Consider the following 20,000-nt stretch of genomic DNA (forward strand, 5'->3'; position numbering starts at 1 on the left):
ACACGGTAGTGAAGGACAGATTCTCACAGGACACGGTAGAAGGACAGATTCTCACAGGACACGGTAGAAGGACAGATTCTCACAGGACACGGTAGAAGGACAGATTCTCACAGGACACGGTAGTGAAGGACAGATTCTCACAGGACACGGTAGTGAAGGACAGATTCTCACAGGACACGGTAGAAGGACAGATTCTCACAGGACACGGTAGAAGGACAGATTCTCACAGGACACGGTAGAAGGACAGATTCTCACAGGACACGGTAGTGAAGGACAGATTCTCACAGGACACAACTGGACAGATTCTCACAGGACACAACTGGACAGATTCTCACAGGACACGGTAGAAGGACAGATTCTCACAGGACACGGTAGAAGGACAGATTCTCACAGGACACGGTAGTGAAGGACAGATTCTCACAGGACACAGTAGTGAAGGACAGATTCTCACAGGACACGGTAGTGAAACACGGATTCTCACAGGACACGGTAGAAGGACAGATTCTCACAGGACACGGTAGTGAAGAACAGATTCTCACAGGACATGGTAGTGAAGGACAGATTCTCACAGGACACGGTAGAAGGACAGATTCTCACAGGACACGGTAGAAGGACTGATTCTCACAGGACACGGTAGTGAAGGACAGATTCTCACAGGACACGGTAGAAGGACAGATTCTCACAGGAAACGGTAGTGAAGGACTGATTCTCACAGGACACGGTAGAAGGATTGATTCTCACAAGACACGGTAGTGAAGGACAGATTCTCACAGGACACGGTAGTGAAGGACAGATTCTCACAGGACACGGTAGAAGGACAGATTCTCACAGGACACGGTAGAAGGACAGATTCTCACAGGACACGGTAGAAGGACAGATTCTCACAGGACACGGTAGAAGGACAGATTCTCACAGGACACGGTAGTGAAGGACAGATTCTCACAGGACACGGTAGAAGGACAGATTCTCACAGGACACGGTAGTGAAGAACAGATTCTCACAGGACACGGTAGAAGGACTGATTCTCACAGGACACGGTAGTGAAGGACAGATTCTCACAGGACACGGTAGTGAAGGACAGATTCTCACAGGACACGGTAGAAGGACAGATTCTCACAGGACACGGTAGTGAAGGACTGATTCTCACAGGACACGGTAGAAGGACTGATTCTCACAGGACACGGTAGTGAAGGACAGATTCTCACAGGACACGGTAGAAGGACATATTGTCACAGGACACGGTAGAAGGACTGATTCTCACAGGACACGGTAGAAGGACAGATTCTCACAGGACACGGTAGAAGGACAGATTCTCACAGGACACGGTAGAAGGACAGATTCTCACAGGACACGGTAGAAGGACAGATTCTCACAGGACACGGTAGAATCACTAATTGTCTGACCGTTTGCATGATGATGAGTTTCTCACACGACTGGCCAAATCTTGGGGATGTTTTGTCTCGCCTGAATGATCTGAATCTGGGATTACATGGACTCTCCGCAACTATATTCAGTGTGCGGGATAAAATTGAGGCTATGATTCAGAAGTCGGAGCTCTTCTCTGTCTGCATTAACAAGGACAATGGTCTTTCCATCGTTGTATGAATTTTTGTGTGCAAATGAACTCAAGCTTACGGACAATGTCAAATGTGATATAGAAGCACCTGAGTGACCTGGGTGTGCAATTACACAGGTCCTTTCCCAAAACAGACGACACAAACAACTGGATTCGTTATCCCTTTCATACCCTTCCTGCAGTCCACTTACCGATATCTGAACAAGAGAGCCTCATCAAAATTGCAACAAAATTGGATTTTACCAGAATCCCTTGAATCAGAAGCCACTGCCAGATTTCTGGATAGGGCTGCGTTCAGAGTATCCTGCCTTGGCAAATCGCTCTGTTAAGACACTGAAGCCCTTTACAACCACGTAGTTAGGTGAGAGAGTATATTAGCATGAAAACTAAATACAGGCACAGACTGTGTGTGGAAAATGATTTAAGACTGAGACTCTCTCCAATACAACCCAACATTGTAGAGTTATGTGCATCCTTTCAAGCACACCCTTCTCATTAACCTGTGGTGAGTTATTCACCATGTTTGATGAACAAATAAGGTTTGATATGTAAGATGGTTATATAAAGAGCAAAATTATTAATTATTATTATTTGTGCCCTGGTCCTATAAGAGCTCTTTGTCACTTCTCACGAGCCGGGTTGTGACAAAAACTCACACTCATTTTTATGTTTAATAAATGTATTGTATAGTGTGTATGTGTGTAGCAGGCTTACAATGATGGCAAAATACAACATTGTAGAGTGCGCTGACCGATGGCACTAGAGGGGGTACAGCTGACCGATGGTACTAGAGGGGGTACAGCTGACCGATGGTACTAGAGGGGGTACAGCTGACCGATGGTACTAGAGGGGGTACAGCTGACCGATGGTACGAGAGGGGGTACAGCTGACCGATGGTACTAGAGGGGGTACAGCTGACCGATGGTACTAGAGGGGGTACAGCTGACCGATGGTACTAGAGGGGGTACAGCTGACCGATGGTACTAGAGGGGGTACAGCTGACCGATGGTACTAGAGGGGGTACAGCTGACCGATGGTACTAGAGGGGGTACAGCTGACCGATGGCACTAGAGGGGGTACAGCTGGAGGTTGAATGTTTGAAGTCACTGTTCCATCATGATGTAGTCCTATAACCTGACTACGGTAAGACAGCCGGTTCCTCATCAGACAGTCACCGTTTAATGGTACAGAATCATGATAGGGGGTCGATAGCCCAACCTTAGATGGCACTAGGGTTTGTGGGTTTGTGTGTGTGTGACCGATGGTACTGTGAGGGTGTACAGCTGGAGGTTGAATGTTTGTGTGTCACTGTTCCATCATGATGTAGTCCTGTCTGTCCTGACTACGGTCTGACAGCCGTCTGTCCTCATCAGACAGTCACACACACACTATGTTTAATTGGTACAGAATCATGATAGGACGATGGTCGATATCGTGCCTTAGAGTGCGTGCGTGTGTGTGTGTGTGTGTGTGTGTGTGTGTGTGTGTGTGTGTGTGTGTGCGTGTGTGTGTGTGTGTCTGTGTGTGCGTGTCTGTCGTCTGTCTGTCTGTCTGTCTGTCTGTCGTGTCTGTCTGTCGTGTCTGTCTGTCTGTCTGTCTGTCTGTCTGTCTGTCGTCTGTCTGTCTGTCTGTCGTCTGTCTGTGTGCGTGTCTGTCTGTGCGTGTCTGCGTGTGTCTGTGTGCGTGTCTGTGTCTGTCTGTGTGCGTGCTGTGTGTGCGTCTGTGTGCGTCTGTGTGTGTGTCTCTCATGAATCTAAACACCGTCTCCCTCCCCAGACTGGTACACCAGGATGGAAGCCTGGCTGACATCACCATGCTCAGCATCTCTTCTGGAGAAGGAGTGATACGAGCAGACGACAAGAAAGAGAAGAAGAAGGAGGGAACCCTGGTGGTGGTGATGCAGGAGAAAGATGGAGGGATGAAGCAGAAAGGAGGCCTCCATCAGTCTATAGACCTGCGTCAGTCATTCGGAAAGTCCTTTGAGTTGCATCAGTCGTTCCAAAAGTCGTTTGAGTCCAGTGCAGGGTCGGGGGGGAGTGGCCACTGCAGTGTGGGAACTGAGCCAGATCCCTCCACAGAAAACACGACCTCAGGTACACAGAACACCGTCAGGGCGGCAGGTAGACTAGAGGTTAGAGGCAGGTAGACTAGTGGGGCGGCAGGTAGACTAGAGGTGAGGCAGGTAGACTAGTGGGGAGGCAGGTAGACTAGTGGGGAGGCAGGTAGACTAGTGGGGCGGCAGGTAGACTAGAGGTTAGAGGCAGGTAGACTAGTGGGGAGGCAGGTAGACTAGTGGGGCGGCAGGTAGACTAGAGGGGAGGCAGGTAGACTAGACTAGTGGGGCGGCAGGTAGACTAGTGGGGAGGCAGGTAGACTAGTGGGGAGGCAGGTAGACTAGTGGGGAGGCAGGTAGACTAGAGGTTAGAGGCAGGTAGACTAGAGGGGAGGCAGGTAGACTAGTGGGGAGGCAGGTAGACTAGTGGGGAGGCAGGTAGACTAGTGGGGAGGCAGGTAGACGAGAGGGGCGGCAGGTAGACTAGTGGGGAGGCAGGTAGACTAGTGGGGAGGCAGGTAGACTAGAGGGGAGGCAGGTAGACTAGTGGGGCGGCAGGTAGACTAGAGGGGCAGCAGGTACCCTAGTGGGGCAGCAGGTACCCTAGTTGGGAGGCAGGTAGACTAGAGGGGAGGCAGGTAGACTAGTGGGGAGGCAGGTAGATTAGTGGGGCGACAGGTAGACTAGTGGGGAGGCAGGTAGACTTGCGGGGCGGCAGGTAGACTAGTGGGGAGGCAGGTAGACTAGCGGGGAGGCAGGTAGACTAGTGGGGCGGCAGGTAGACTAGAGGGGAGGCAGGTAGACTAGACTAGTGGGGAGGCAGGTAGACTAGTGGTTAGAGGCAGGTAGACTAGAGGGGTGGCAGGTAGACTAGTGGTTAGAGGCAGGTGGACTAGTGGTTAGAGGCAGATAGACTAGCGGGGCGGCAGGTAGACTAGAGGGGCGGAAGGTAGACTAGTGGTTAGAGGCAGGTGGACTAGTGGTTAGAGGCAGGTAGACTAGCGGGGCGGCAGGTCGACTAGAGGAGCGGAAGGTAGACTAGTGGTTAGAGGCAGGTAGACTAGTGGTTAGAGGCAGGTAGCTGATTGGCTGACTGATATTCTGACTGACTGACTGATTGACTGACTGACTAACTGACTGATTGACTGATACTCTGACTGACTGACTGACTGACTGACTGACTGACTGACTGACTGACTGATTGACTGACTGATTGACTGACTGACTGACTGATTGACTAACTGATTGGATAACTGACTGACTGAATGATTAACTGGCTGACTGACTGATTGACTGACTGATTGGATAACTGACTGACTGATTGACTGATTGACTGATTGATGGAGTGACTGACTGACTGACTGACTGACTGACTGAATGATTAACTGGCTGACTGACTGATTGACTGACTGACTGACTGACTGACTGAATGATTAACTGGCTGACTGACTGACTGACTGACTGACTGACTGACTGACTGACTGATTGACTGACTGATTGACTAACTGATTGGATAACTGACTGACTGAATGACTGATTGATGGAGTGACTGACTGACTGACTAAGTGATTGACTGACTGATTGACCAACTGGCTGACTGACTGACTGGCTGATTGATTGATTGACTGACAGATTGGCTACTTGGCTGACTGGTTGACTGACTGACTGGCTGACTGATTGTCAGACGGATTAACTGGCTGACTGACTGACAAGATTGACTGACTGATTGTCAGACTGACTGACTGACTGACTATTGGCTGACTGACTGACTGACTGGCTGACTATTGGCTGACTGACTGACTGACTGACTGGCTGACTGATTGCTTCCTGTCTCGTCCTGTTCCTGTCAGACCTAAAGAATAAGTGGCACCTGGTGGTGGACCGTCTGACTGACTGACTGACTATTGGCTGACTGACTGACTGACTGAGTGACTGACAGATTGCTTCCTGTCTCGTCCTGTTCCTGTCAGACCTAAAGAATAAGTGGCACCTGGTGGTGGACCGTCTGACTGTGCTGTTCCTCAAGTTCCTGGAATATTTCCACAAGCTGCAGCTCTTCATCTGGTGGCTCCTAGAGATACACATCGTCAAGATCGTCTCTTCGTATATCATACTGGTCTCTGTCAAGGAGGTAAGGGCTGGGGGTTTGAGCACAGCTGCCCTGCTTGCTACAAGACTGTGTTAAGGCAGCTGAGCTTCCGCCTCGGCATTACACTAACAATTTAATACTTGTCACCCAAACTACCTCTGTTTCAGTTGTTCCTAATAACAATCATTGTCCACTCTTGGAGTTTGTGTTTTTAGTAGTGATCTTTTCATAAAGCTAGTAGTGGTACAGACACTAAATCTAACTGTTTCTCCTGTCTGGCAGGTGTCCTTGTTCAACTACGTGTTCCTGGCGTGCTGGGCCTTCGCTCTAACTGTTTCTCCTCTTTGGCAGGTGTCCTTGTTCAACTACGTGTTCCTGGCGTGCTGGGCCTTCGCTCTAACTGTTTCTCCTCTCTGGCAGGTGTCCTTGTTTAACTACGTGTTCCTGGCGTGCTGGGCCTTCGCTCTAACTGTTTCTCCTCTCTGGCAGGTGTCTTAGTTAAACTACGTGTTCCTGGCGTGCTGGGCCTTCGTTCTAACTGTTTCTCCTCTTTGGCAGGTGTCCTTGTTCAACTATGTGTTCCTGGCGTGCTGGGCCTTCGCTCTAACTGTTTCTCCTGTCTGGCAGGTGTCTTAGTTAAACTACGTGTTCCTGGCGTGCTGGGCCTTCGTTCTAACTGTTTCTCCTCTCTGGCAGGTGTCCTTGTTCAACTACGTGTTCCTGCGGTGCTGGGCCTTCGCTCTAACTGTTTCTCCTGTCCGGCAGGTGTCTTATTTCAACTACGTGTTCCTGGCGTGCTGGGCCTTCGCTCTAACTGTTTCTCCTGTCTGGCAGGTGTCTTAGTTCAACTACGAGTTCCTGGCGTGCTGGGCCTTCGCTCTAACTGTTTCTCCTGTCTGGCAGGTGTCCTTGTTCAACTACGTGTTCCTGGCGTGCTGGGCCTTCGCTCTAACTGTTTCTCCTCTTTGGCAGGTGTCCTTGTTCAACTACGTGTTCCTGGCGTGCTGGGCCTTCGCTCTAACTGTTTCTCCTCTCTGGCAGGTGTCCTTGTTTAACTACGTGTTCCTGGCGTGCTGGGCCTTCGCTCTAACTGTTTCTCCTCTCTGGCAGGTGTCCTTGTTTAACTATGTGTTCCTGGCGTGCTGGGCCTTCGCTCTAACTGTTTCTCCTGTCTGGCAGGTGTCCTTGTTCAACTACGTGTTCCTGGCGTGCTGGGCCTTCGCTCTAACTGTTTCTCCTGTCTGGCAGGTGTCCTTGTTCAACTACGTGTTCCTGGGGTGCTGGGCCTTCGCTCTAACTGTTTCTCCTGTCTGGCAGGTGTCTTAGTTTAACTACGTGTTCCTGGCGTGCTGGGCCTTCGCTCTAACTGTTTCTCCTGTCTGGCAGGTGTCTTAGTTCAACTACGAGTTCCTGGCGTGCTGGGCCTTCGCTCTAACTGTTTCTCCTGTCTGGCAGGTGTCCTTGTTCAACTACGTGTTCCTGGCGTGCTGGGCCTTCGCTCTAACTGTTTCTCCTCTTTGGCAGGTGTCCTTGTTCAACTACGTGTTCCTGGCGTGCTGGGCCTTCGCTCTAACTGTTTCTCCTCTCTGGCAGGTGTCCTTGTTTAACTACGTGTTCCTGGCGTGCTGGGCCTTCGCTCTAACTGTTTCTCCTGTCTGGCAGGTGTCCTTGTTCAACTACATGTTCCTGGCGTGCTGGGCCTTCGCTCTAACTGTTTCTCCTCTCTGGCAGGTGTCCTTGTTTAACTACGTGTTCCTGGCGTGCTGGGCCTTCACTCTAACTGTTTCTCCTCTCTGGCAGGTGTCCTTGTTTAACTACGTGTTCCTGGCGTGCTGGGCCTTCGCTCTAACTGTTTCTCCTGTCTGGCAGGTGTCCTTGTTCAACTACGTGTTCCTGGCGTGCTGGGCCTTCGCTCTAACTGTTTCTCCTCTCTGGCAGGTGTCCTTGTTCAACTACGTGTTCCTGGGGTGCTGGGCCTTCGCTCTAACTGTTTCTCCTGTCTGGCAGGTGTCTTAGTTCAACTACGTGTTCCTGGCGTGCTGGGCCTTCGCTCTAACTGTTTCTCCTGTCTGGCAGGTGTCTTAGTTCAACTACGAGTTCCTGGCGTGCTGGGCCTTCGCTCTAACTGTTTCTCCTGTCTGGCAGGTGTCTTAGTTCAACTACGAGTTCCTGGCGTGCTGGGCCTTCGCTCTAACTGTTTCTCCTGTCTGGCAGGTGTCCTTGTTCAACTACGTGTTCCTGGCGTGCTGGGCCTTCGCTCTAACTGTTTCTCCTCTCTGGCAGGTGTCCTTGTTTAACTACGTGTTCCTGGCGTGCTGGGCCTTCGCTCTAACTGTTTCTCCTCTCTGGCAGGTGTCCTTGTTTAACTACGTGTTCCTGGCGTGCTGGGCCTTCGCTCTAACTGTTTCTCCTGTCTGGCAGGTGTCTTTGTTAAACTACGTGTTCCTGGCGTGCTGGGCCTTCGTTCTAACTGTTTCTCCTCTCTGGCAGGTGTCCTTGTTCAACTACGTGTTCCTGGGGTGCTGGGCCTTCGCTCTAACTGTTTCTCCTGTCTGGCAGGTGTCTTAGTTCAACTACGTGTTCCTGGCGTGCTGGGCCTTCGCTCTAACTGTTTCTCCTGTCTGGCAGGTGTCCTTGTTCAACTACGTGTTCCTGGCGTGCTGGGCCTTCGCTCTAACTGTTTCTCCTGTCTGGCAGGTGTCCTTGTTCAACTACGTGTTCCTGGCGTGCTGGGCCTTCGCTCTAACTGTTTCTCCTCTCTGGCAGGTGTCCTTGTTTAACTACGTGTTCCTGGCGTGCTGGGCCTTCGCTCTAACTGTTTCTCCTGTCTGGCAGGTGTCCTTGTTCAACTACGTGTTCCTGGCGTGCTGGGCCTTTGCTCTACCCTTCGGTCAGTTCAGACCACTGGCCTCCAGTATCTGTACAGTCTGGACCTGCGTTATCATCGTCTGTAAGATGTTGTACCAGCTGGAATCTATACAACCTGCCTCTTACTCCAAGAACTGCTCCATGGTGAGTAGGGTGGGTTGGTGGGTAGAATGGTTGGATGATAAATGGTTGGTTGGTTGATGGAATGGTTGGTTGGTTGATGGAATGGTTGGTTGGTTGGTTGATGGAATGGTTGGTTGATGGAATGGTTGGTTGGTTGATGGAATGGTTGGTTGGTTGATGGAATGGTTGGTTGGTTGGTTGATGGAATGGTTGGTTGGTTGATGGAATGGTTTGTTGATGGAATGGTTGGTTGGTTGGTTGTTGGAATGGTTGGTTGGTTGATGGAATGGTTGGTTGGTTGATGGAATGGTTGGTTGGTTGGTTGATGGAATGGTTGGTTGGTTGGTTGATGGAATGGTTGTTTGGTTGGCTGGTTGGTTTGTTGATGGAATGGTTGGTTGATGGAATGGTTGGTTGGTTGGTTTGTTGATGGAATGGTTGGTTGATGGAATTGTTGGTTGATGGAATAGTTGGTTGGCTGGTTGGTTTGTTGATGGAATGGTTGGTTGGATTGTTGATGGAATGGTTGGTTGATGGAATGGTTGGTTGGTTGGTTGATGGAATGGTTGGTTGGTTGTATGGTTGGTTGGTTGAGGGAATGGTTGGTTGATGGAGGTTTGGTTGATTGATGGAAATGTTGGTTGGCTGATGGAATGGTTTGTTTGTTGGTTGGTTGATGGAATGTTTGGTTGGTTGACAGAATGGTTGGCTGGTTGATAGAATGGTTGGCTGGTTAATAGAATGGTTGTTTGATTGGTTGATGGAAGGGTTGGTTGGTTGATGGAATGGTTGATGGAATGGTTGGTTGGCTGATGGAAAGGTTGGTTGGTGGGATGGTTGATGGAATGGTTGGCTGGTTGACAGAATGGTTTGCTGGTTGACAGAATGGTTGGTTGGTTGATGGAATGGCTGGTAGGTTGGTTGATTGATTGAATGGTTGGTTGGTTGGTTGATGGAAAGATTTGTTGGTTGATGGAATGATTGATTGGTAAATGGAATGGTTGGTTGGTTAATGGAATGTTTGGTTGGTTGGTTGATGGAATGGCTGGTTGGTTGATGGAATGGTTTGCTGGTTGGTTGATGGAATGGCTGGTTGGTTAATGGAATGGTTGGTTGGTTGGTTGGTTGGTTGATGGAATGGCTGGTTGGTTGATGGAATGGTTGGTTGGTAAATGGAATGGTTTGCTGGTTGATAGAATTGTTGGTTGGTTGATGGAATTGTTTGCTGTTGGTTGATGGAATGGTTGGCTGATTGATGGAATGGTCGTTTGGTTAATGGAATGGTTGGTTGGTTGATGGAAAGTTTGGTTGGTTGATGGAATGGTTTACTGGTTGGTTGGTTGGTTGATGGAATGATTGGTTGGTTGTTTGGTTGGTTGATCAAATGGTTGGTTGGGTGATGGAATGGTTGGTTGGTAGGTGGAATGGTTGGTTGGTTGTTCGGTTGGTTTATGGAATGGTTGGCTGGTTGGTTGGTTGGCTGGTTGATGGAATGGTTGGTTGATGGAATTGTTGGTTGGGTGGTTGGTTGATGGAATGGTTGGTTGGTTGTATGGTTGGTTGGTTGAGGGAATGGTTGGTTGGTTGATAGAATGGTTGGCTGGTTAATAGAATGGTTGGTTGATTGGTTGATGGAAGGGTCGGTTGGTTAATGGAATGGTTGGTTGGTTGATGGAAAGTTTGATTGGTTAATGGAATGGTTTACTGGTTGGTTGGTTGATGGAATGTTTGGTTGGGTGATGGAATGGTTGGTTGGTAGGTGGAATGGTTGGTTGGTTGTTCGGTTGGTTTATGGAATGGTTGGCTGGTTGCTCGATTTTTAAAAATGTCTTTGTCTCAATTCTATGCCGAAGCCTTGGCCAAAGGTATTTGAACATATCTATTCAAACGTATGGAGATAGATACCAATATGTAACTATGAACATTTTATGTTTTGGACTGACTTCGTCTTCTGGGTTGTTCGTAAGGGTACTTACAAAAGCCTAGGGTCGTCTAAATATGGTTTGACTGTTCTGACTCCTGTTCTGACTCCTCGTCCTCCCCAGCCAATGAACTACACAGAGAAACAGAGAGAAGAGATGAAAGACTCTCTGCTGTACAAGGAGCCAGTAGACCCGTCCAACTGGGTCGGACTCAACAAATTCAACCCTCTACTGGAGAACCTTAGGGTGAGGAGACACTAACCGATCACGTTTACTTATAAAACAAGACATCTATATTGTATAGTAGTATAGCATCACTTTTGGGACATGCAAACATAGGAAATAGTTCTCAAATAACAGAAAACTCATACACTGAGTTTTTCATGAATCTGCCATTGATACATCTCGGAACCCAGGACATTGGGAGAGACTCACCTTTGATTATCTGTCTGGCAGGACCAGCCTGTGAATCAGGACCAGTCTCTGAGTCGGTGCTAGAAGAACCAGTCTCTGAGTCAGGGCTAGAAGGACCAGGCTCTGAGTCAGGGCTAGAAGGACCAGCCTTTGAGTCAGGGCTAGAAGGACCAGTCTCTGAGTCATGGCTAGAAGGACCAGTCTCTGAGTCAGGGCTAGAAGGACCAGTCTCTGAATCAGGGCTGGAAGGACCAGTCTCTGAGTCTGTGCTAGAAGGACCAGTCTCTGAGTCAGGGCTAGAAGGACCAGTCTCTGAGTCAGGGCTGGAAGGACCAGTCTCTGAGTCAGGGCTAGAAGGACCAGTCTCTGAGTCAAGGCTAGAAGGACTGGTCTCTGAGTCAAGGCTGGAAGGACCAGTCTCTGAGTCTGTGCTAGAAGGACCAGTCTCTGAGTCAGGGCTAGAAGGACGAGTATCTGAGTCAGGGCTAGAAGGACGAGTCTCTGAGTCAGGGCTAGAAGGACCAGTCTCTGAGTCAGGGCTAGAAGGACCAGTCTCTGAGTCAAATCTAGAAGGACCAGTCTCTGAGTCAGGGCTAGAAGGACGAGTCTCTGAGTCAAGGCTAGAAGGACTGGTCTCTGAGTCAGGGCTGGAAGGACCAGTCTCTGAGTCAGGGCTAGAAGGACCAGTCTCTGAGTCAGGGCTCGAAGGACCAGCCTTTGAGTCAAGTCTAGAAACCCCAGACTCTGAGTCAAGGCTAGAAGGACCAGTCTCTGAGTCAGGGCTAGAAGGACCAGACTCTGAGTCAGGGCTAGAAGGACCAGACTCTGAGTCAAGGCTAGAAACCCCAGACTCTGAGTCAAGGCTAGAAGGACCAGTCTCTGAGTCAGGGCTAGAAGGACCAGTCTCTGAGTCAATGCTAGAAGGACCAGTCTCTGAGTCAGGGCTCGAAGGACCAGCCTTTGAGTCAGGGCTCGAAGGACCAGTCTCTGAGTCAATGCTAGAAGGACCAGTCTCTGAGTCAGGGCTCGAAGGACCAGTCTCTGAGTCAATGCTAGAAGGACCAGTCTCTGAGTCCGGGCTGGAAGGACCATTCTCTGAGTCGGTGCTAGAAGGACCAGTCTCTGAGTCAAGGCTATACTAAATATCTACCTCTATCAACTGAGTCAGTACTGCAAAAATAACAAAAATAACAAAGATCTATTTTGTTACTTCACTGTTTCTTTTTCCTCCTCCAGAACAACCTGCTGATGTTGGCCATGCTCCTCTCTCCTCTCCTCTCCTCTCCTCTCCTCTCCTCTCCTCCCTCTCCTCTCTCTCCTCTCCTCTCCTCTCCTCTCCTCTCCTCTCCTCCCCTCTCCTCTCCTCTCTCTCCTCTCCTCTCCTCTCCTCTCCTCTCCTCATCCAGAACAACCTGCTGATGTTGGCCATGCTGGCATTTGAGGTGACCATCTACCGTCACCAGCAGTACTACAGACTGAGGAACAAGCTCACCGCGCCCGCCGCTCGCATCATCTTCCATGACATCACGCGGCAACACCTCGACAACGGCATCATCAACTGTGCCAAGTACTTCATCAACTACTTCTTCTACAAGTTCGGGCTGGAGGTAGGCAGAAACCATTATATTCAGAGAGATCACATGGGATGGAGGAAGGTAGAAACCATTATATTCAGAGAGATCACATGGGATGGAGGAAGGTAGAAACCATTATATTCAGAGAGATCACATGGGATGGAGGAAGGTAGAAACCATTATATTCAGAGAGATCACATGGGATGGAGGTAGGAAGAAACCATTATATTCAGAGAGATCACATGGGCTGGAGGTAGGTAGAAACCATTATATTCAGAGAGATCATTTGGGCTAAACTTCACACACACTCTCTCTCTGTCTCCCCTCTCCCTCCCTCCCTCCCCCTTGTTGTCTCTCTCTCTCTCCCTCTCTTTCCTCTTCCTGCTCGTTCTAGACATGCTTCCTACTGGCGGTGAATGTGATTGGCCAGCGTATGGACTTCTATGCTGTGCTGCATGCCTTCTCTCTGATAGCCGTGATGTACAGACGTAGGAGGAAAGCTATAGCTGAGATCTGGCCTAAATACTGTTGTTTCCAGGCCTGTATTCTAACCTGGCAGTACTTTGTGTGCATCGGGATACCACCTGCAGCTTGCAAAGGTATGTGTGTGTGTGTGTGTGTGTGTGTGTGTGTGTGTGTGTGTGTGTGTGTGTGTGTGTGTGTGTGTGTGTGTGTGTGTGTGTGTGTGTATGTAGACTACATGACCAAAAACATGTGTACACATGCTTGTCGAACATCCCATTGGAGTTGGTTCTCCCTTTGCTGCTATAACAGCCTCCACTCTTCTGGGAAGGCTTTCCACTAGATGTTGGAACATTGCTGCTATAACAGCCTCCAGTCTTCTGGGAAGGCTTTCCACTAGATGTTGGAACATTGCTGCTATAACAGCCTCCACTCTTCTGGGAAGGCTTTCCACTAGATGTTGGAACATTGCTGCTATAACAGCCTCCACTCTTCTGGGAAGGCTTTCCACTAGATGTTGGAACATTGCTGCTATAACAGCCTCCACTCTTCTGGGAAGGCTTTCCACTAGATGTTGGAACATTGCTGCTATAACAGCCTCCACTCTTCTGGGAAGGCTTTCCACTAGATGTAGGAACATTGCTGCTATAACAGCCCCACTCTTCTGGGAAGGTTTTCCACTAGATGTAGGAACATTGCTGCTATAACAGCCCCACTCTTCTGGGAAGGTTTTCCACTATATGTAGGAACATTGCTGCTATAACAGCCTCCACTCTTCTGGGAAGGTTTTCCACTAGATGTAGGAACATTGCTGCTATAACAGCCCCCACTCTTCTGGGAAGGTTTTCCACTATATGTAGGAACATTGCTGCTATAACAGCCTCCACTCTTCTGGGAAGGCTCTCCACTAGATGTAGGAACATTGCTGCTATAACAGCCTCCACTCTTCTGGGAAGGTTTTCCACTAGATGTAGGAACATTGCTGCTATAACAGCCTCCACTCTTCTGGGAAGGCTTTCTACTAGATGTAGGAACATTGCTGCTATAACAGCCTCCACTCTTCTGGGAAGGTTTTCCACTAGATGTTGGAACACTGCTGCTATAACAGCCTCCACTCTTCTGGGGAAGGCTTTCCACTAGATGTTGGAACATTGCTGCTATAACAGCCTCCACTCTTCTGGGAAGGTTTTCCACTAGATGTAGGAACATTGCTGCTATAACAGCCTCCACTCTTCTGGGAAGGTTTTCCACTATATGTAGGAACATTGCTGCTATAACAGCCCCACTCTTCTGGGAAGGTTTTCCACTATATGTAGGAACATTGCTGCTATAACAGCCTCCACTCTTCTGGGAAGGTTTTCCACTAGATGTAGGAACATTGCTGCTATAACAGCCTCCACTCTTCTGGGAAGGCTTTCCACTAGATGTAGGAACATTGCTGCTATAACAGCCTCCACTCTTCTGGGAAGGCTTTCCACTAGATGTAGGAACATTGCTGCTATAACAGCCTCCACTCTTCTGGGAAGGCTTTCCACTAGATGTAGGAACATTGCTGCTATAACAGCCTCCACTCTTCTGGGAAGGCTTTCCACTAGATGTAGGAACATTGCTGCTATAACAGCCTCCACTCTTCTGGGAAGGTTTTCCACTAGATGTAGGAACATTGCTGCTATAACAGCCTCCACTCTTCTGGGAAGGCTTTCCACTAGATGTAGGAACATTGCTGCTATAACAGCCTCCACTCTTCTGGGAAGGCTTTCCACTAGATGTAGGAACATTGCTGCTATAACAGCCTCCACTCTTCTGGGAAGGCTTTCCACTAGATGTTGTAACATTGCTGCTATAACAGCCTCCACTCTTCTGGGAAGGCTTTCCACTAGATGTTGGAACATTGCTGCTATAACAGCCTCCACTCTTCTGGGAAGGCTTTCAACTAGATGTTGGAACATTGCTGCTATAACAGCCTCCACTCTTCTGGGAAGGCTTTCAACTAGATGTTGGAACATTGCTGCTATAACAGCCTCCACTCTTCAGGGAAGGCTTTCCACTAGATGTTGGAACATTGCTGCTATAACAGCCTCCACTCTTCTGGGAAGGCTTTCCACTAGATGTTGGAACATTGCTGCTATAACAGCCTCCACTCTTCTGGGAAGGCTTTCCACTAGATGTTGGAACATTGCTGCTATAACAGCCTCCACTCTTCTGGGAAGGCTTTCCACTAGATGTTGGAACATTGCTGCTATAACAGCCTCCACTCTTCAGGGAAGGCTTTCCACTAGATTTTGGAACATTGCTGCAGGGACTTGCTTCCATTCAGCCACAAGAGCATTAGTGAGGTTTGTGCACTGATGATGGGCTATTAGGCCTGGCTTGCAGTCGGCGTTCCAATTCATCCCAAAGGTGTTTGATCAGGGCAAGTTCCTCTACACTGATCTCGACAAACCATTTCTGTATGGACCTCACTTTGTGGCCAGGGCATTGTCATGCTGAAACAGGAAAGGGCCTTCCCCAAACTGTTGCCACAAAGTTGGAAGCACAGAATGGTCTAGAATGTCATTGTATGCTGTAGTGTTAAGATTTTCCTTCACTGGATCTAAGGGGCCTGAACCATGAAAAACAGCCCCAGACCATTATTCCTCATCCATCTGCATTGGGGCAGTTAGCTTTCTCCTGGGATCCGCCAAACCCAGATTCGTCTGTCGGACTACCAGATGGTGAAGCGTGATTCATCACTCCAGAGAACGCTTGTCCACTGCTTAAGAGCCCAATGATGGTGAGCTTTACACCACTCCAGCCGACGCTCGACATGGTGATCTTAGGCTTGTGTGCGTCTGCTCGGCCATGGAAACCCATTTCATGAAGCTCCAGACGAACATTTCTTGTGCTGACGTTGCTTCCAGAGGCATTTTGGAACTAGGTAGTGAGCAATTTCAGCACTCGGAGGTCCCGTTCTGTGAGCGTGTGTGGCCTACCACTTCGCGGCTGAGCCGTTGTTGCTCTTAGACGTTTCCACTTCACAATAACAGCACTTACCGTTGACCGGGGGGCAGCTCTAGCAGGGCAGAAATTTGACGAACTGACTTGTTGGAAACGTAAGCATCCTATGACGATGCCAAAGTCACTGAGCTCTTCAGTAATACCATTACACTGCCAATGTTTGTCTATGGAGATTGCATGGCGAACTGCCTTGTTGCAGAGGGGACGTTCTTTGACGGTGCCACGCTCTTCAGTACGGGCCATTCTACTGTCTATGGCTGTGTGCTCCATTTTATACACCAATCAGCAACGGGTGTGCCTGAAAAAGCCCCGAATCCACTAATTTGAAGGCGTGTCCACATACCGCTGTATATATGGTGTTTGTTTCATTGTAGAGTTTACATGTAATTTGCTTGTGTTGTTGTTATTTAGTTAACCTTTATTTAACTAGGCAAGTCAGTTAAGAACTAATTATTATTTTCAATGACGGCCTAGTGGGGTTAACTGCCTGTTCAGGGGCAGAACAACAGATTTGTACCTTGTCAGCTCGAGGGGTTTGAACTTTCAACCTTCCGGTTACTAGTCCAACGCTCTAACCACTAGGCTACCCTGCCACCCCTCCACTCTAACCACTAGGCTACCCTGCCACCCCTCCACTCTAACCACTAGGCTACCCTGCCACCCCTCCACTCTAACCACTAGGCTACCCTGCCACCCCTCCACTCTAACCACTAGGCTACCCTGCCACCCCTCCACTCTAACCACTAGGCTACCCTGCCAACCCTCCACTCTAACCATTAGGCTACCCTGCCACCCCTCCACTCTAAACACTAGGCTACCCTGCCGCCCTCCACTCTAACCACTAGGCTACCCTGCCACCCCTCCACTCTAACCACTAGGCTACCCTGCCACCCCTCCACTCTAACCACTAGGCTACCCTGCCACCCCTCCACTCTAACCACTAGGCTACCCTGCCAACCCTCCACTCTAACCACTAGGCTACCCTGCCACCCCTCCACTCTAACCACTAGGCTACCCTGCCAACCCTCCACTCTAACCACTAGGCTACCCTGCCGCCCCTCCACTCTAACCACTAGGCTACCCTGCCAACCCTCCACTCTAACCACTAGGCTACCCTGCCGCCCCTCCACTCTAACCACTAGGCTACCCTGCCAACCCTCCACTCTAACCACTAGGCTACCCTGCCAACCCTCCACTCTAACCACTAGGCTACCCTGCCAACCCTCCACTCTAACCACTAGGCTACCCTGCCAACCCTCCACTCTAACCACTAGGCTACCCTTATATATGCCATGCCAACCCTTAGCAGACCCTTCCAACCCTCCACTCTAACCACTAGGCTACCCTGCCGCCCCTCCACTCTAACCACTAGGCTACCCTGCCAACCCTCCACTCTAACCACTAGGCTACCCTGCCGCCTCTACACTCTAACCACTAGGCTACCCTGCCGCCTCTCCACTCTAACCACTAGGCTACCCTGCCGCCTCTCCACTCTAACCACTAGGCTACCCTGCCAACCCTCCACTCTAACCACTAGGCTACCCTGCCGCCCCTCCACTCTAACCACTAGGCTACCCTGCCAACCCTCCACTCTAACCACTAGGCTACCCTGCCGCCCCTCCACTCTAACCACTAGGCTACCCTGCCAACCCTCCACTCTAACCACTGGCTACCCTGCCGCCTCTACATCTAACCACTAGGCTACCCTGCCGCCTTGACTCTAACCACTAGGCTACCCTGCCAACCCTCCACTCTAACCACTAGGCTACCCTGCCACCCCTCCACTCTAACCACTAGGCTACCCTGCCACCCCTCCAGTCTAACCACTAGGCTACCCTGCCAACCCTCCACTCTAACCACTAGGCTCCCTGCCAACCCCTCCCTCTAACCACTAGGCTACCCTGCCACCCCTCCACTCTAACCACTAGGCTACCCTGCCACCCCTCCACTCTAACCACTAGGCTACCCTGCCAACCCTCCACTCTAACCACTAGGCTACCCTGCCGCCCCTCCACTCTAACCACTAGGCTACCCTGCCAACCCTCCACTCTAACCACTAGGCTACCCTGCCGCCCCTCCACTCTAACCACTAGGCTACCCTGCCAACCCTCCACTCTAACCACTAGGCTACCCTGCCGCCCTCCACTCTAACCACTAGGCTACCCTGCCAACCCTCCACTCTAACCACTAGGCTACCCTGCCAACCCTCCACTCTAACCACTAGGCTACCCTGCCAACCCTCCACTCTAACCACTAGGCTACCCTGCCAACCCTCCACTCTAACCACTAGGCTACCCTGCCAACCCAATGTGTGAAATGTATGTGCTTCTCTTATATTTTAATATAGTTTGTTGTTGTTGTTGTTGTTGTTGTTGCTCTCTATGCCTTCAGACTACCCATGGAGGTTCCCAAACTCTGCAATGGACTCCAACGTCATCAAGTGGCTTTATTTCCCTGACTTCCACACCAACCCCAACCCAATCTTTCTCGTCTGTACGTATCATGTTGTTCTGTTGGACTATTAAGGATCGATATGGACAGGGTTGATATAATGGGGTCGATATGGACAGGGTTGATATAATGGGGTCGATATGGACAGGGTTGGATAGAATTGATTATATTGCCTATCTATATCTATCTACATTTTTAGTTAAACACTAGTTTGTAGCTTAAATCTGCTGTTCTAAGTCCTCTCCTTCCTACCTCCTCTCCTCTCTCCTCCTCTCTCCTCCTCTCTAGATGACTTCATGCTCCTCCTCTCTCCTCCTCTCTAGATGACTTCATGCTCCTCCTCTCCTCCTCTCCTCTCTAGATGACCTCATGCTCCTCCTCTCTCCTCCTCTCTAGATGACTTCATGCTCCTCCTCTCTCCTCTTCTCTAGATGACTTCATGCTCCTCCTCTCTCCTCCTCTCTAGATGACTTCATGCTCCTCCTATCTAGATGACTTCATGCTCCTCCTCTCTCCTCCTCTCTAGATGACTTCATGCTCCTCCTATCTAGATGACTTCATGCTCCTCCTCTCTCCTCCTCTCTAGATGACTTTATGATCCTCCTCTCTCCTCCCCTCTAGATGACTTCATGCTCCTCCTCTCTCCTCCTCTCTAGATTACTTCATGCTCCTCTCTCCTCCTCTCTAGATGACTTTATGCTTCTCCTCTCTCCTCCTCTCTAGATGACTTCATGCTCCTCCTCTCTCCTCCTCTCTAGATGACGTCATGCTCCTCCTCTCTAGATGACTTCATACTCCTCCTCTCTCCTCCTCTCTAGATGACTTCATGCTCCTCCTCTCTCCTCCTCTCTAGATGACTTCATGCTCCTCCTCTCTCCTCCTCTCTAGATGACTTCATGCTCCTCCTCTCTCCTCCTCTCTAGATGACTTCATGCTCCTCCTCTCTCCTCCTCTCTAGATGACTTCATGCTCCTCCTCTCTCCTCCTCTCTAGATGACTTCATGCTCCTCCTCTCTCCTCCTCTCTAGATGACTTCATGCTCCTCCTCTCTCCTCCTCTCTAGATGACTTCATGCTCCTCCTCTCTCCTCCTCTCTAGATGACTTCATGCTCCTCCTCTCTCCTCCTCTCTAGATGACTTCATGCTCCTCCTCTCTCCTCCTCTCTAGATGACTTCATGCTCCTCCTCTCTCCTCCTCTCTAGATGACTTCATGCTCATCCTCTCTCCTCCTCTCTAGATGACTTCATGCTCCTCCTCTGCGCCTCACTCCAGAGGAGTGTATTTGACGAGGAGAACAAGGCAGCTGTCCGTCTCATGGCCGGAGACAACGTGGAGATCTGCAGAGACCTAGACGCGGCCTCGTTCAGCGTTCACAACCCTGTGCCTGACTTCATACACTGCAGGTAGGTAGACCTATAGCATTGGAAAAGGGCATACCCATACATACAGTATGTCTAGTTACTGTCTTTT

At 49.9% G+C, this 20,000-nt stretch overlaps 1 protein-coding gene across 1 annotated transcript in view; it reads left to right on the top strand.

Annotated features, from left to right (window-relative positions):
- LOC118377407 (piezo-type mechanosensitive ion channel component 2-like) overlaps positions 1-20,000 on the top strand; it is a gene marked incomplete at its 5' end in the record, with an annotated part of 307,558 nt that overhangs the window by 142,017 nt on the left and 145,541 nt on the right. Inside the window, 8 exons of the mRNA XM_052477385.1 lie at positions 3,353-3,669; positions 5,600-5,760; positions 8,554-8,730; positions 10,755-10,877; positions 12,452-12,652; positions 13,014-13,218; positions 18,470-18,571; positions 19,768-19,933. Of these exons, the coding sequence (XP_052333345.1) occupies positions 3,353-3,669; positions 5,600-5,760; positions 8,554-8,730; positions 10,755-10,877; positions 12,452-12,652; positions 13,014-13,218; positions 18,470-18,571; positions 19,768-19,933 (1,452 nt within the window). The remainder of the gene's footprint in view (positions 1-3,352; positions 3,670-5,599; positions 5,761-8,553; positions 8,731-10,754; positions 10,878-12,451; positions 12,653-13,013; positions 13,219-18,469; positions 18,572-19,767; positions 19,934-20,000) is intronic.

Source organism: Oncorhynchus keta, chromosome 23, assembly GCF_023373465.1.
Source record: "Oncorhynchus keta strain PuntledgeMale-10-30-2019 chromosome 23, Oket_V2, whole genome shotgun sequence".
In the NCBI taxonomy this organism is placed as follows: domain Eukaryota; kingdom Metazoa; phylum Chordata; class Actinopteri; order Salmoniformes; family Salmonidae; genus Oncorhynchus; species Oncorhynchus keta.